The sequence below is a fragment of the Anopheles cruzii genome, chromosome 2 (genome assembly GCF_943734635.1).
Source record: "Anopheles cruzii chromosome 2, idAnoCruzAS_RS32_06, whole genome shotgun sequence".
In the NCBI taxonomy this organism is placed as follows: domain Eukaryota; kingdom Metazoa; phylum Arthropoda; class Insecta; order Diptera; family Culicidae; genus Anopheles; species Anopheles cruzii.
In genome coordinates this window covers 33,725,047-33,740,422 of record NC_069144.1, presented here as the reverse complement: position 1 = coordinate 33,740,422, position 15,376 = coordinate 33,725,047, and the positions used below count along the sequence as shown (strand labels likewise).

At 40.5% G+C, this 15,376-nt stretch overlaps 1 protein-coding gene across 1 annotated transcript in view; it reads right to left on the bottom strand.

Annotated features, from left to right (window-relative positions):
* The window catches only part of LOC128268595 (eukaryotic translation initiation factor 5B), a 41,141-nt gene that overhangs the window by 16,309 nt on the left and 9,456 nt on the right, over nt 1-15,376 (bottom strand). Inside the window, exons 5-6 of the mRNA XM_053005723.1 lie at nt 4,593-4,669; nt 3,554-3,749 (exon numbers count right to left, since the gene is read on the bottom strand). Of these exons, the coding sequence (XP_052861683.1) occupies nt 3,554-3,749; nt 4,593-4,669 (273 nt within the window). The remainder of the gene's footprint in view (nt 1-3,553; nt 3,750-4,592; nt 4,670-15,376) is intronic.

Sequence of the window (15,376 nt, the reverse complement as noted above, 5' to 3'; positions counted from 1 at the left end):
CACCAAAGGCGCTGCTAGAAAACATACAACTTTTCCCGATTCTAAGTGGACAATACTCCACTCGTTTCGGCGTTTTTGCGGTCTCCTGGTTCTGGTTTCCACCAATCTTTCTCACTGTAGTCCAACGTTCTCCGAACACGTTTAATAAATTGATGACAGTTGATTTGGCCACATTCAACAATTTCGCTAACTTGCAAGCAGTTTGGAGTTTGGAAGCTACCGAGCGAGTAGTTTGGATTTTCGGGCTGACGTTGTCACTCCTCTTGTTTCGACGCCATTTCCACAAATGAAGGGCAAATGTCGAAACCAAATAATATGTTTGATACATCTTTAAAATGGTGTACAGGATTTTTTGATGCACTATGAAAAATAATGCGTCAAATCGAAGTTGACCAATTTTCGTCGATAACACCCTTTATTACGCAAGAAGAAAAACTCTGTAAGAGCTTTTCGAATATTGTTCGAATTTTGAGTTGCAGTTTACTGTCTTCTGAATGAAACGTGAATGCCACGTGCGCATCACGCGCGAGTGACGAGTGACCTTGGATTTATAAATAAAATTACGCTATATCGCTCGCTCAACGCAATGATGCGCTCGCGAACGATGCTATCCATGGTTTTTTTGATTGAAAATATAAAATAATCGAGTTTTTTTGAGTGAACACTCTGATCGTCTCTGATCAATGATCCATGCAAATTGCTTACATGTAGAACAGAGATGTACAATGAACAGATGTAGATGTACAGTAGACGGCGAAAATAAGTTTAGTTTCCGAACCCAAAATAATTTAGGCAAAACGAGGATGAAAAATTTGCTTTAGTCAATCAAAAACCAATCAAAAACATTAACTAAAATGTGTAAATGATAGTTTTGGTGTATTTAGGATTGATACAAGAGAAAAATTTTATCCAAATATATTTAGAACAAGCTAAATTTCTCTTCGGCGTAAACAAGTTTAGTATCCGCAATACATACCATTCCGGCCATACAATGTAGCCAAACATCCTCGTTTAGTTATGTGGCCTTTTTAATAGTCCTCATGTATTATTTTGGGCCAGATTGGATTGATTAATTTGGCTAATTAAGATACTGTATGACTACTTCTGGCTGGCAATATCCTGAGGTGCGGGGAAATCTTCACTTATAAGACTTGTTCCTTCTTGCATGATTTTTCTTTCGACGATTTTTGACTAGCTTTCGAGTCACTATGACCAGGTATCATGTAAATAATGCACCCCTGGAACATAATGCTGTTGTAATTTATTTCCTAATAACGATTCAGGTCCCTTATAGCAGAAAATTTCAATTCCTTATAATGACAGGTGAATCATACCAAAGATTCATCACTCCAAAACAGCTTTTCTCACAATAAGCGAGGTTTCAAAGCATGCAAATAGTAAAATACCGTTCTTTTTTTCGTGTTGGCCATGGTTAGGTACGGAATTTTGTTGAAAACAAGGCCATATTTGTCTACATGCTATAGGCTACATCGAATGATATGCACGGAAGGGAGTTGGATTCCTTCTGAGTTTCGTTTTTGGCCAATATTTTAGGCGGATTGTAAATGGTTTGTGAAGGAGATATTCAATATACGTTTATTAAATCGTTTTGGTGTTGATTTCTTGCGGCCACAAACTTTAATATGATGAATACGACCTTCATTTTCATACAGCTTGATTATTGCTGCCGATTGCTTGCTCGCTTTGTCGAAAATATCCCTATCATTTTTACCACTTAAATTATTAATTGGTTAACTTGGGATATTTAAAGGGTTCTACCATAGTTCAAGCTGCGAAACAGCACAATGTCTTGTGAATTCTTCGCCATGCGTTTCTCAGCTTTAATTATGCATTTTGAATATGGAAACTTGTATAAAATCGCCTTCTTATTGCGCATAAATAAAAAAATGTACTCTAGTTGCTTTATACCCGAGCAAAACGAAAGAAGTTGGTGTGAAAAACTGAAAACTTCAAGCCTCCAACTTAAACTAAACTTGTTTTCGCCGTGCTCAAATTGACCTTTGACCACAAATGGCCGCACCATTCTACTAGATTACATCTAAAGCTCTCTGCAGACTAAGACCGGAAATTTGGGAGCGACAATACGCTTCTTCGACGCTTTTACACCAATTTGCCGAATTTGGGAATGTCAAGAGAAAAGTATTTCGCCCTTTTGTTCGGGCGAAAACATTGAGACACCTTGTGTATTTTAAAACTAATCGAAGACTACTCAATTGAGGTTTTTTTGTATCACAAGCATGCAAAATAGTTTTAACTTAGCTCCGACTATACGAACCTTGACAAATATGCGAACGTAGAGTTGTTTTTTTTCTATTTTGACTTCGACGGAGGAATTTGACACCGACACCGGTGTGAAGTGCCCCAGAGGAAACCCATATAAGACAAAGCGGTTTTGACGTTACTTTACGTGTCGAAATTTGCTTTTCAAAATTTCAGTCCGCGGTGTGTTTTGGGCTTAAATCTCATTTTATCGCCCAAAATTATTATGTTAGAACCCCAAACTAACATTCAACGTCTCAAAAGAGCCATTCAAATAGAAGATGTACTCATTTTTTCACATATTATTCAAATGTTCAGAAGCTAAACTTGTTTTCGCCATCCACTGTACGTTGGATGTAACTTTTTGTGAAAATGTTTGAAAGAACTAATGAACGTTTGACTAATTTAAATATAGTCGCCAATGCTTTTAACATTGATAACATTAGTTCTATTGTCATTGCGAGAAACTACAATCTACAGTTGTTTTTTTGTTATTGGCACATGGAATATCCGAATCTGTGACAGGAACCACCTCAGATTTGAATTATGAATTTACACTTCGCAAAACCACCTTCATTCTCCGTTGCATTTTGGCCTTCTGATATTCGTACATACATTATTTAGTACATACAGTCTGCCTAACGTAAGGGCTTAGCAGTTGGAAAAGGATGAAAGTAGATTTCTTTCAAAGAAATCACATATTGGGTTGGGGATATTGGGAAAAGAAATTCACTATCTTTGCGTCAGTTTCAAAACTGTATTTAAGATGTTCGGATGGTCCGATTTGCGTCAAATATGCAACGTTTCGTTGTCCTGATGGAACACAACACCTCTTCTGTTGGCCGATTCTGCCCATTTCTGGTCAATCGCTCTAGCTTCGAACGGTGCAATTGTTGACAGTAGAGATCTGAATTTAGTGTTTGGCCGCAAGAAAGCAACTCATAATAAATTATTCCTTCCAAGTCCCACCATATACCCAGTAAAACCTTCTTGGCCGTTAGTAATGGTTTCGCCACCGTTTGAGCTGCTGCACCAAGCTATGGCCGCGATTGTTTTCGCAAATTGATGTGTTCAATAATTTCGTAGCCTTGGGTATTCGGCCGTAGCCGAATAAAGGGAACTGCAACGAGTCCCGTTTATTTTTTATAACCAAATGAAAAAAAGAACACTAGTTTGGACACCCTATATTAACGTTGTTGCTTTGATCCTTGTTCAAGAATGTAAACATTTAATTATACAAACCGGTAAAAGCTATTTTTAGAATTAAACTTACCTTCAATTTGCACGGAAACACGGCAATCGACTTGAATTCGTCACGTTTTCGCAGTCTAATTTCTTCACGATACGCCATGAACTTATCAAACAGATGATAGATAATGTCCGCTTGAAAAATTTTAACGCCCAGATTGTCGGCTAGGTCTTGTGCGTCTCGCTCAACTTTTACATCGAATGCCAAGATGGTAGCATACCTATAAATGATCCGGTAGGTAAAAGGAAATATGTAAGCAAAATTTACACAGCAACTAAGGTTTGTTTTATAGATTTTGTTATTTTCAAGCATTCACAAGCGGTTTTATAAACAAAGAATAACTTAACAAAAAAATACGACCCGGTCCGTTCTTCTAAGATAAAAAGAAATAACGTAATAAAACATAAAATACTGCTTAATGAGGTTTGCACACACATCTTCAGACACAACGACTAACAACACATCGCAAAAGACATCACTAGTAAAACACATTATTAAATCCAAAAGAGCTAACGTTTTCATGAAAGATTCAAAAAAACAAACATTACAAACGATATCTGGAAAGTGAATCGTGTGACGATCATCTATTTCATTGTTCTAGTAATTTAGTTGCACACTCTGTCAACTTTTTATAGCCGCACCCACGTTTGTAATGTATCTTCCAAACCGTCTTTCCGATTCAACTTCTGGTTTTGGGACTTTTTAAGTAGGCAAAATTATGAATAAAACCATTCGGTTGGATTGAAGTTTTATTATTTGTAACTTTTTTTTCGACCAAATACGACGTTCTGAGGAAACATGCTGCGAATCTGGAACGGATTTGCGTATAGAAGAGTGAGTCGACAACTTGTAGCAGTAATTAATAAGAGTCTGTATCATCATCAGAGCGTTTACGTTTAGAACAAACAAAAAACGATATTACGAGACGATACAATATTATATTAGTACGAAATAACGGCATTTAAGATCCAATGTGATTTGTTCACCATATATTAAATTGATTTAAAACTCGCAGAAATAATAAGGTAGAGCGGTGGAAATAAAATTAATTTACAGTACTTACTGATTCTCGTGCTCCAACATTGTCGACGCCTTCATTACATCACGCTTCACAACAGGACCAATTCGAATGCCAGAATACTAAAAATAAAAAGATAATACCGTTAGTAGCGAAATACGATCAAAATTCAGTAACGAATGCTCTTCAACGTAAAAGAATACTTTTTCATCATTCGCCTTGTTGTGCGACACGAAAAAGCAACTCGTAGCGATGCTTAAAACGTCTTATTGTTCAACATGTAGTACATGTATAAATACATGAAAATTGTAAAAATTTACAAATGCTGAAAATCGCTATGTCGTTGGTGTTTAGATGGTTGTGTTCACTACAAACCCCATTAGACACATATCTGACATGACACACATTAGACATATAGGCTTATTTCATTTGTTTGCTGATCTTTTCGAAACTTTTGGTTCTAAACTGATTGACCGAGGGCCCTGAGAACGTTTCGAGTCTTTACATGCAGTTCGGTTTCCACAAAAGAATGGAAGTAAATGAAGGATAAACGAGTAGATGTCAAAGTAGTAAGTACTTGAATAATATGGCTACGCCTGATAGTTGCTCAGCACAAAATCGAGGTGGTCGTTGTTATTAATCTGAGTATAAAGTCTAAGCGTTTAAAATCGGGAATAACAATGTTCATTTTACTATGGTAGTCCTAGTAATCGGCTCTGGGATGTTTTTACTGCACATTATTTTGACAATTCTTCTCTTTCGTAAGATACAGCTTTATTTTACTAAGTAGAACTGTTTCGATTAAATCGACTAAATAATGACTAAGTGTCACTGTTTTCGTTTAATCGAAAACGACACCAACTCAAAAAAACTGCTCCTATAATTCAGCAATTGGTCAATTATAAAACAGATGTTGAAAAAGAATGTAATGTTGCAGAGATGTTGCAGAGATTTTCATCTTCAACTCTTCGGTAGTTCGTTAGAAAAAGGGCCAACCTTTGAAATGATATCATAAGAATGGCAGACGACGAACCAGACCGTAAAGTGTGCTTAAAGCTCTCTGCACACCGCCAGCGGTAATTTGGGAGCGACGCGACGCTGCTTCGATGCTTTCACACCAATTTGCTGAATTTGGGAACGGGGGCGAAAGTCAACAGAAAAGCCTATTTCGCCCTGTTGTTCGGGCGAAAACATTGAGACACCTTGTGTATTTTAAAACTCATCGAAGACTAATCAATTCAGTTTTTTTTTGTATCACAAGCATGCAAAATAATTTTACCTTAATTATTACTTGTTATTTTAAACACAAATTCATCATAAAACTATTTTGATTCTCGCATCAAAACTCAACATTCTCAACTGAACATTCGGAAAATACTCAATTAAGACCACGAGAAAACAAAGAGACCAAATGGTTGATTTATCCCTTATAGTTATGACTAAGTGATGTACAGTTGTAATTAATTAACTGCGGCTTTGTAGAACACTGCTTTCTGAGATAAGTTTAAGAACTGTCTGTCTAGGTGAAAATGTATAACTTTCAGTTCGTTGGCACTTTCTGAATTGCATTACACGAGTACTGTAACGAGTTTCCAGGATCCCGACGCCTCTCGAAGGATAATAGGCTCTCCTACTCCTCCTAAACACATCCGTGTCGTACAGAACGGTAACATAATTTCCGAATATCGAAGGTTGGATACACGGACCCTCCAACCCCTTGGACGGATGGTGAAAATGGCTGAGTTTGGAGGGGTCGGGGGCCGCGGCAACGTGGTGCCCTAAGGGTCCCACGACGTGATTTGAATTTGTTTTAGCTATGTTGGTACACTCTTCATATGAACGTTCGTGAAGTTTCATTTCAATCGGTCACTTTTTAAAATTAGTATTTAAAAAAAGGGATTTTTGAATTTAAACGTGGTCGTACAAGCCGAGAAGATGATCCATGTCAAGGACGACCGAAAAACAGACACAATTCTATCGGGGTAATGCATCGTGTCACAAGAGCATTTGAAAAATAGCAAAAATCTATGAATTTAAGTCGAATTGTTGAAGTGTCCAACGTATTAAACAGATTTGGCCCGTAGCGACTTACAGACTTAAAAAAACCATGCGTGGAAAGCGTTGTTCATCAAATGATTCAGAGAGGTCATACTGAATAATAAAATATATTTCAAACCATGAAAATGTGTTTTTCTTATCAAACCGCGAGACTTATTGAACATCCAAGTACATAGAAATTACAGGTGTTCGTCAACCGATGTCAAGGGTACATAATCCGAGCATGGTAATCCACAGCTGGGTATCGTACACAGAGCTACGGCACCGATGCCATCAGAAACCGATACGCATCGAAATTGAGTGTGTGAGAGAGTGTGAGAGGTATATGGTGGACTTGAAAGGAATAAATTATTACGAATTGCTTCGTGTGGCCAAACACTAAATCTTTACTATCAATAACTGCATCGTTCGAAGCTAGCAATTGACCAGAAACGGCCTAGAATTGGCCAACAGAAGAGGCGTTGTTTTCCATCAGGACAACAAAATGTTACACACGTCTATAGTGACTCGCCAAAAACTCCGGAAGCTTTGTTGCGAAGTCTTAATGATTCCACCGTATAGTCCGTATACCTGGCACCAAGTGAATATCACCGTTTTCACGCATTGCAAAACTTCCTGAGTGATAAGAAATTGATATCAAAATAAGATTGTGAAAATAGATTGCCACAGTTTCGCCTACAAAGACCAAGGCTAAGAGAGGCTCATGAAGCTACATTTAAAATGGCAACAAATTTTACAACAAAACGAATGGGAATGATTAGAAAAATGTTTTATGGGTTCCACATGAATTAAAAAAAAAAGACATTGAAAGAAGGAAAACCATTTGATGGTTTGACCAATTTCTGCTTGCGCGGCTGATTAGAAAGGGGTTCTTGTACTGAATCGTCACTGGTGATGAAAAGGGGAGTTGCTACAAGAATCCTAAACGCAAAAAGCCCTGGAACCAAACCAAAAGCCTGTTGAACCAGGTCCATCGCAACGAAATCAAAATTTTCTCTTTGCAACCGTTATGCTGTGTATATGGTGGGACATGAAAGGTGTGGTGCACTATGAGCTTTCAGAACCTAATGAAATTATTGAAGGACAATCCCATCGACACGCTCAACCCCACATCGCAAAACCGGTCAAAACCTATCTCGAAAATGTCGGATGGGAACTGTTTCTTCTTCTTCTTCTTTGGCGCTACAACCGCTGAGCAGTCTTGGCCTGCAGCACCAGAGACAATGTTAATCTCTGATGCTCTCTGTAACATTTAATTTTTACGGGCGGGATTGTTAGCCCCGCGCCTACCCCCTGTCACGCCGGTATCGGGAATCGAAACCATGGCCGGTTGAGTACAACCGATCCCGGGATTCGAACCACGGCCAGCTGCGCTGACAGCGAAGAGCGTTACCGACTGCTCTATCAGCGGGGGTTGGGAACTGTTTACTCTCTCGCTATATTCTCCAGATGCTGGTTTTTCGTACTAGTAATTGTTTCGTTGGCCCCCGCTGATAGAGCTGTCAGCTGGCCTGGGTTCAAATCCCGGGACCGGTTGTCACGCAGCCGGCCATGGTTTCGATTTCCGATACCGGTGTGACAGAGGGGTTGGTGGGGGGCTGACAACCTCGCCAGTAGAAACGATCCGTTACAGAGAGCATCAGAGATTACCCATTGTCTCTGGTGCAGGCCAAGACCGCGCAGTGGTTGTAGCGCCAAATAAGAAAAAATAAGAAGAAGATTTGTTCCGTTATATGAGTAACGATTTGGCAGCACAGCGGTTCACTTCTTATGAAAGTATTGAAAAATAGGTCTCTGATTGGATCGCTCCTAAAGATAAGAAATTCTAGCGACACGGAATCGAGGAAGTACCTAAAAGATGAGGAGAAAGAAAGGAGAAAGTAGAAGCTAACGGCTAACGAGAATAGTTTCATTAAGGTAGTCATATGTTTTGTTCTTGTAGTTAGATCACAAATGTCGAATAAAAACCGCCGGAATTAACTTCTACACCTAATAGCAATAACTGCTTATAGTGAATGGGTATACTAACTGGGGGCGACGGCCGGCTCTCTCAAAATCTGTTTCGAGCTTGTATACTGCCCATGAACGGGTAAGCGCGCACCATAGGGAGCAAAAGAGAAGCAGCACACCGTCGATCGACGGACTTTAACGCACGTACACATGCAGCCGCCTCATTCTTCTGTGTACACGCTGCGAAGTATCGAGCAATCATACACACACATACATCGTTTCCGAATATTCGGACCATTTCCATTGATGGACTTCTCCACCATGCGGTAACTTGTTCTGGTTTCGCTCAAACGAGAAGTCGCTAGCATTTGCCCGGTGAGCTAAAACATTCTCTCGGTGCCAACCGCGCCCATCGAGAACGAGTAATTTTTATCATTTATTTAACCTAAAACTCCTCGTAGTTATATCTGGGGGGCCACACGACATATAACATAACATAACAAAATTTGACACTTAATCGGTAAGCTTGTGTCAAAAGCTTTGTGGCTTAGCGGACCGTGTAAAACATAACACATAACACGTAACAACGAGCGTTTGGTTACAAACGTAAGGATAATGTAAGTTCTTATTCGTAAAGTTTTTTTTTTAATTTTAACTATAAATTTTTATTATATTGACACATGCTTACCGATTAAGTGTCAAATTTTGTTATGTTATGTTTTTGTTACGGATCGTGTGGCCCCGCAGATATAATTTTGCGTTTAAGAAATGTCAATTGGCTACCAAGGTCATGAGATTTCACACCATTGAATTTTTTCCTGTCAGGCTATGCAAAAGATCGTGTTTATGCTGACAAGCTTGCAACTGTGCAGCATTTGAATAATAACATTCGCTAAGTTTTGATGGAGGTAGCACCCGTAATGTGTAAAAAAAACTCATTTAAAATTATCGTATCAGAATCGACTGTGTATATTGTCTCTTGCCTCTGCCTAAGAAAGTTACAAGAAGTTTACTTCTTTCCGTACCGTTTATTGATTGGACAGTGTGAATCATGGCGGAATATTCAATCATCGAAAGTTTCAACAATATCCGTTAGACATGTGTGTCGACATTGAGTCGACAATCGACATTAACCGCCTAACATTCATAGGATAAAGAAAACCTGTACACTTCTTCGATCGCAAATCATCGACCCATCGTTATAAGTAAATGATGGTAAAACGACTCTGTACGTTCTAACAACGAAAATAATACAAGTATATATAGGCGGAACGAAGTTCGGAGTGTAAACTGTATTGATATTGTTTTCTAGATACATGACACAGCAAATTGTGCATCAAACTATGCACTTCATCACTGAAATCTGTCTAATACGAAGATTTATTTCAGAAAACATATGATCACATAGATTTTGTTGTTTACTCATTTTCATCGAATTACATCTGTTCTACGAGCTCTATAACCTACAACTTTGTTTTATACTACGCGTCGTTCGATAATACATAGATAGCTTTGGTAAAATTCACTAATACCACCTTCGCAATCGCAATTGACAACACCGAGCCCCACAAACGAATTCGTAGCACGCCAACAGCATGGATTATGACATAAATATAGAACATGCTTAAACACCGGGTGGGTGCGGTGGCGCGAGCGAGAACGTATAGTAGAATATGCCGCTATGAGCTTGCTACTGCACGTTGCGTAGCCGGTAGTTTGTGTGCGTAGCACAACCCCCATTGACCCTGCATCCGCACCGTAATGGGTTTGTTTGCGCATTGCCGCGATGTAGAAGGTCTAATCGGGAATGACGACTAGGGAGGAAGATAAATTTAACATTTCCTTCATATTTATTCATTTCCGTCGAGTTGTCTCTATTAGTAATTTCCGCTCATTTTGATTTTTTTAAATTTTTATCTATATGTACATAAGGTATACATTATTTGTCGTTTGGTAGAACTTGGTTTCCGTCAACAAACCACCTTGCAACGAATATTGATATCTCTCTGTGGAGGTATCTAATGCGAGGTGTTCCGGTTTGATGGCAAAATTTAAATAAATTTTAATGTGCTAGGACTAAAGGGTGTTTGGGTCAAAAATTGGTCGACTTTCAGTATTTGTCATAGTGCATCAAAAAATCCTGTTCACCTCTCATTTTAAAGATGTTTTTGTCTAGAATCATACGTATTATTCGATTTTGACATTTGGCCTTCACTTGCGGAAATGGCGTCGAAACAAGAGGAGCATCGTCTCAAAACTTTGCACCGTCGGCGCAAAAACCGCATTACTCGCACGTCAAGTTGACGAAATTGTTGAATGTGGCCAAATAAACTGTCACCAATGTATTAAAAGTATTCGGAGAACGTTTGACGACAGCCAGAAAGACTGGATCAGGTGGAATTCGGAACCAGGAAACCGCAAAAACGACGAAACGGGTGATCAGTTGTTTCAAGCGGAATCCCAAACTCTCCGTCCGAGATGTCGCAAGCAAGCTGGAAGTATCGTTTTCAACCGTGCAACGAACTATAATACGAAATGGTCTAGCATTCTACAAGAAAGTAGTGACTCCAAACCGTGACGACAAGCAAACCATCTCGGCCAGAAAACGATCGCGGAATCTGTGCATAGAAATCTGAACGAAATTTTCTGCGTAGTGTAGAATGATGAAACCTACGTATAGGCAAACCTTGAACAGCTTCCTGGACAGGAGTACTATAGTGCAACTGTAAGACAAAATGTAGGAGAGATTTGCAAGAACATAAAGCTGTCAAATATCTCGTATGGCAGACGATGTTGGACGATAGGCTCACCTTCAGTAACCACGTGGACCATGCAGCCAGCAAGGCGGGGAATGCACTTGGTGCTCTGGGGGGCATGATGCGTAGGAGTGGGTCGCTCAGTAGTTCAAAGAAGCAAATACTTGCTACTGTGGCTACATTCATACTGCGGTACGCGTGCCCGGCATGGGTTAATGCATTGAGACTGAGGAAAAACCGCGAGGTCCTCGACAGGGAGCACCGGCTAGCTGCCATCAGAGTTACGTGCGCTATCCGCACAATCTCACGGCAGCAGATGGACACACCGTGTCATCCCCAGTATAGAGCCATGGGTGGCTAGAGGACACGGTGAAGTGAAGATTGAAGATTGAACTAGAGGACACGGTGAAGATTTCACCTAACTCAGCTCCTATCTGGGCATGGGTACTTCAGGGAGTATCTCAACCGGATAGGGCGAGCCTCGTCACCATACTGCCCCGCTTGTAAGGACACAGTAGAGTCGCCCGAGCATGTTCTAGTGACCTGTCCTAGGTTCGAGGAAGGTTCATGTGCTTCCTAGGCACATGAACCTCGTGCTAGGTGCAGGAGTTGCGGTGGAAAGTGTTGTGGCGCAAAAGGACCTGACCCCTGCTGCTTTCGATGCAGTCAGTGGGTTCGCAAAAATAGCGATGTCACGCGCCTGCTCAGAGTGGCAGGAGGAGCAGAGGAAGAAGCCACGACAGCAGACCTCGAATGAGTAGCTTTGCCAAGTCGTGAGCGTGATGTTTTAGCGAGCGTACCCATGGGGGCACGAGTGGGACAAACTTGTCCAGCCTCCCCTTCGAAAGTAATATCGAGCAGGTGATCCGAAGGGGGCTCAAGGCATTTTAAGGAAGGGTTTTAGTGGGTAGGTCCAGACTCCTCAGGGACCGGAAATCCCACACTACCGGCCAGGAGCTCTCGCCCTCCTAACCTGCCTATGAAGGTTTCCCGCCCCGCATCGAAAAAAAAGGTGCAACAATGTTTTCAAAGCAATGTTCGCACAATGTTTCTTTAGTAGTGGGAAGTAAGCTCATAACCAAAAAGCAAAAAGTAGCGGTGGTAGGAAACAATCACAGTACAATATATTAGGTGTATGCAGAATAATCCGCTGTTTACATAGAGATGGCGCTACTGTTGGATAGAAGGCACAAATGTCATCAACTAACTGTCAAATGTCAAGCTTAGGCATCTGTCAACAAATCTGCATCATCACATTTGTCAATTTTTCCATTGTGAGATTGTTATTAACACGAAACCATGTGCGAATTCGAGCCAACAAAGCGTCATTTGCGGGAAGTGTTGTTGTATCACTTTCATCAGAAGAAAACTGCAGCCGAAGCATGTCGGTTGCTTAGGGAGGCTTATGGCGATGCTGTTATAGGCGAAACCACTTGTCGTGATTGATTTCGGCGCTTCAAAAGTGGTGATTTTTGCACTGAGGACAAGGAGCACCCGGGACCAGTGAAGACGTTCGCAGATGAAGAGTTGGAAGCATTGCTCGAAGATGACCCGTGCCAAACACAACAACAGCTTGCAGATGCATGTGGAGTGTACCAAGGAACAATTTGCAAACGTTTGAAAGCGTTGGGAATGGTCCAAAAGCTGGGAAACTGGCTGCCTTACGAGTTGAAGCCAAGGGATGTGGAATGCCGTTTATGCATAGAGGGCGTTTGAGCTGAGCATTGAAGGAGAAACGGCCAGAACATGGCCAAAGGCATGATAAGATCATTCTGCAGGACGACAATGCTCGGCCGAATGTCGCGCAACCGGTGAAAACATATCTTCAAATGCTGAAATGGGAGGTCCTAACCCCTCCGCTGTATTCCCCAGACCTGGCTCCTTCCGATTATTATCTCTTTAGATCAATTGCACATGGATTGGCTGAGGAGCGGTTCACTTCGTATGAAGAATGTAAAAACTTCGTTGATAGGTGGATTGCCTTGAAAGATAAGGTATTCTTCCGCGATGGAATCCGACAATTGCCACAAAGATGGCAAAAAGTAGTGGCTAGCGACGGACAGTACTTTGAGTGACCAGTTTGTAAAGAGTTTTGAACAAGAAACGATTCAATTAGGTAAAAAAAACAACGGATTTTTCTGCATACACCTAATACATAACAGAGGAATAAAGCATGGTCCACAAAGAATCGAGAAAAGTTGTATGTTTTCTAGCTGCGCCTCTGGTGGTCGGATTTAAAATGTTTTGACAGCTATGTCTTTAGTAAACATTCGACTTTCAGTGCTGAAAGTGTAATCCTGGTACGAGGAGTTTATAGAAAGTTATGCTCAATGGAACTCGAAAGAAGAAAAATAATTCTGCACAATCACGCCAAGAACCCCACGTGGTCTGCTTTAAAAATCTCAAAAACACAAAAATTCGCAAAATCAACTGTATATGCTGTGCTTTAACGTTTCCGGCAACCCAACTCCGTAGACCGAAAGATTCAGAGTAGATGTCGTAGTGGAACATACGACCCGCAGCTGATCTGCAAGGTTTTGAGGCATATCCTGGATCCCCGGTTCGGGATATTGCAAAAAATATGGTTCCAGCAGAAGTACTGTCTGGAGGATCTGTCTACGAAGTGGCTACTGTTCTTTCCTTGCATGTAAGCATCCCAACAGGACACTTAAACAAAACCTAGTCGCTAAAACACGCGCTAGAAAGTTGTACGAGAAGGTTCTGACGAGGTAAAAAGGATGTTTGCTTATGGATGACGAAACATTCGTGGAAATGGATTTTGGACAGCTTCCTGGACCAAAATGTTATCTCGCCACGGCACGGAGAGATGTCCTCTCCAAGTTCAAATATGTATTTACCAATAAATTTGCACGGAAACTAATGATCTGGCAAGGAATTTGCACATGTGGACCGAAACCAAGGTTTTCATCACAAACACAACGATGAACTCAACGCTGTACAAGGAAGAGTGCCTCAAAAAGCGAGTTATATCATTTGTTAAGTCACACAAAGGTCCGGTTGAGTTTTGGACTGATTTGGCAAGGTGCCACTACAACAGAGAGGTAGTTCAGTGGTACCGTGACAATAAGGTGGATTTCATCGCAAAGGATATCAACCCACCAAATTGCCCTGAACTTCGCCCAATCGAAAATTATTGGGCAATATCAAATGGGAGTTGAAGAAGACTGCAAAGGTGATGTAGGATGTTGCAGAGATGGCAATAAATTGGAACAAATCAGCCGCTGAGGTGGACCAGAAGATTGTGCAGAAAATAATGGCGCGCTTTCTACAGAAAGTTCGTGATTTCATTCGACGACCAACAAAATAAATTTATGAAATTTTTCTCTTAAAGTACAATAAAATACCTTCATTTTGACACCTTCACATGTTTCCTAAGACAAACCAACCCCGAGATAGAGCTAATTCAATTGTTCCCGATTCTTTGTGGACCATGCTTTAAACGAAGGAATATATGTGGCCTGCTCACCATCAAGCTAAGTTTGACCAGTTCTCGCATGTTATCAGACACCTTTCGTCTTTTTGTGTTTTCTTTGTTTTCACTATCTCTCTCTCTTTCTCATTCTCTTTCCTAATTTTCTGTCTCTCTTTCTATCTCGCTCTCTTTCTTTGCCGCGTACCACAGTTTTGCGTCGCCGTTGCTGTGTCATTTGTAAGAGTTCATTCATGGATTTATGCCATTGTGGCTATCGTTCTAGACCACGTACCGACATCAAAAGCTCTTTTTCACCCAGTGGTTGTAAAACGGCATCATTTCATTCATAAAATACATTCATTGACCCAACTTACCCATCTTAAAAAACACATGGCACATACAGCACAGGTCAAGGAAGCAAATACAGGGTGTCCAAACAAGGATTCTTTTTTTTTCATTTGGTTATAAAACCGAAACGGCTGAATGTTTTTCGATGCTTAAACGTTTATTTAAAAGGCAGATTCTTAGAATTTATGTATAAAATAAAGTTTTGGTTGTAGAAAATTAGGAAATATGAAAAAATTATTTCCAAAGTGGTAAGTCGTCAAATCATTTGTCAAAAGCACATTTCA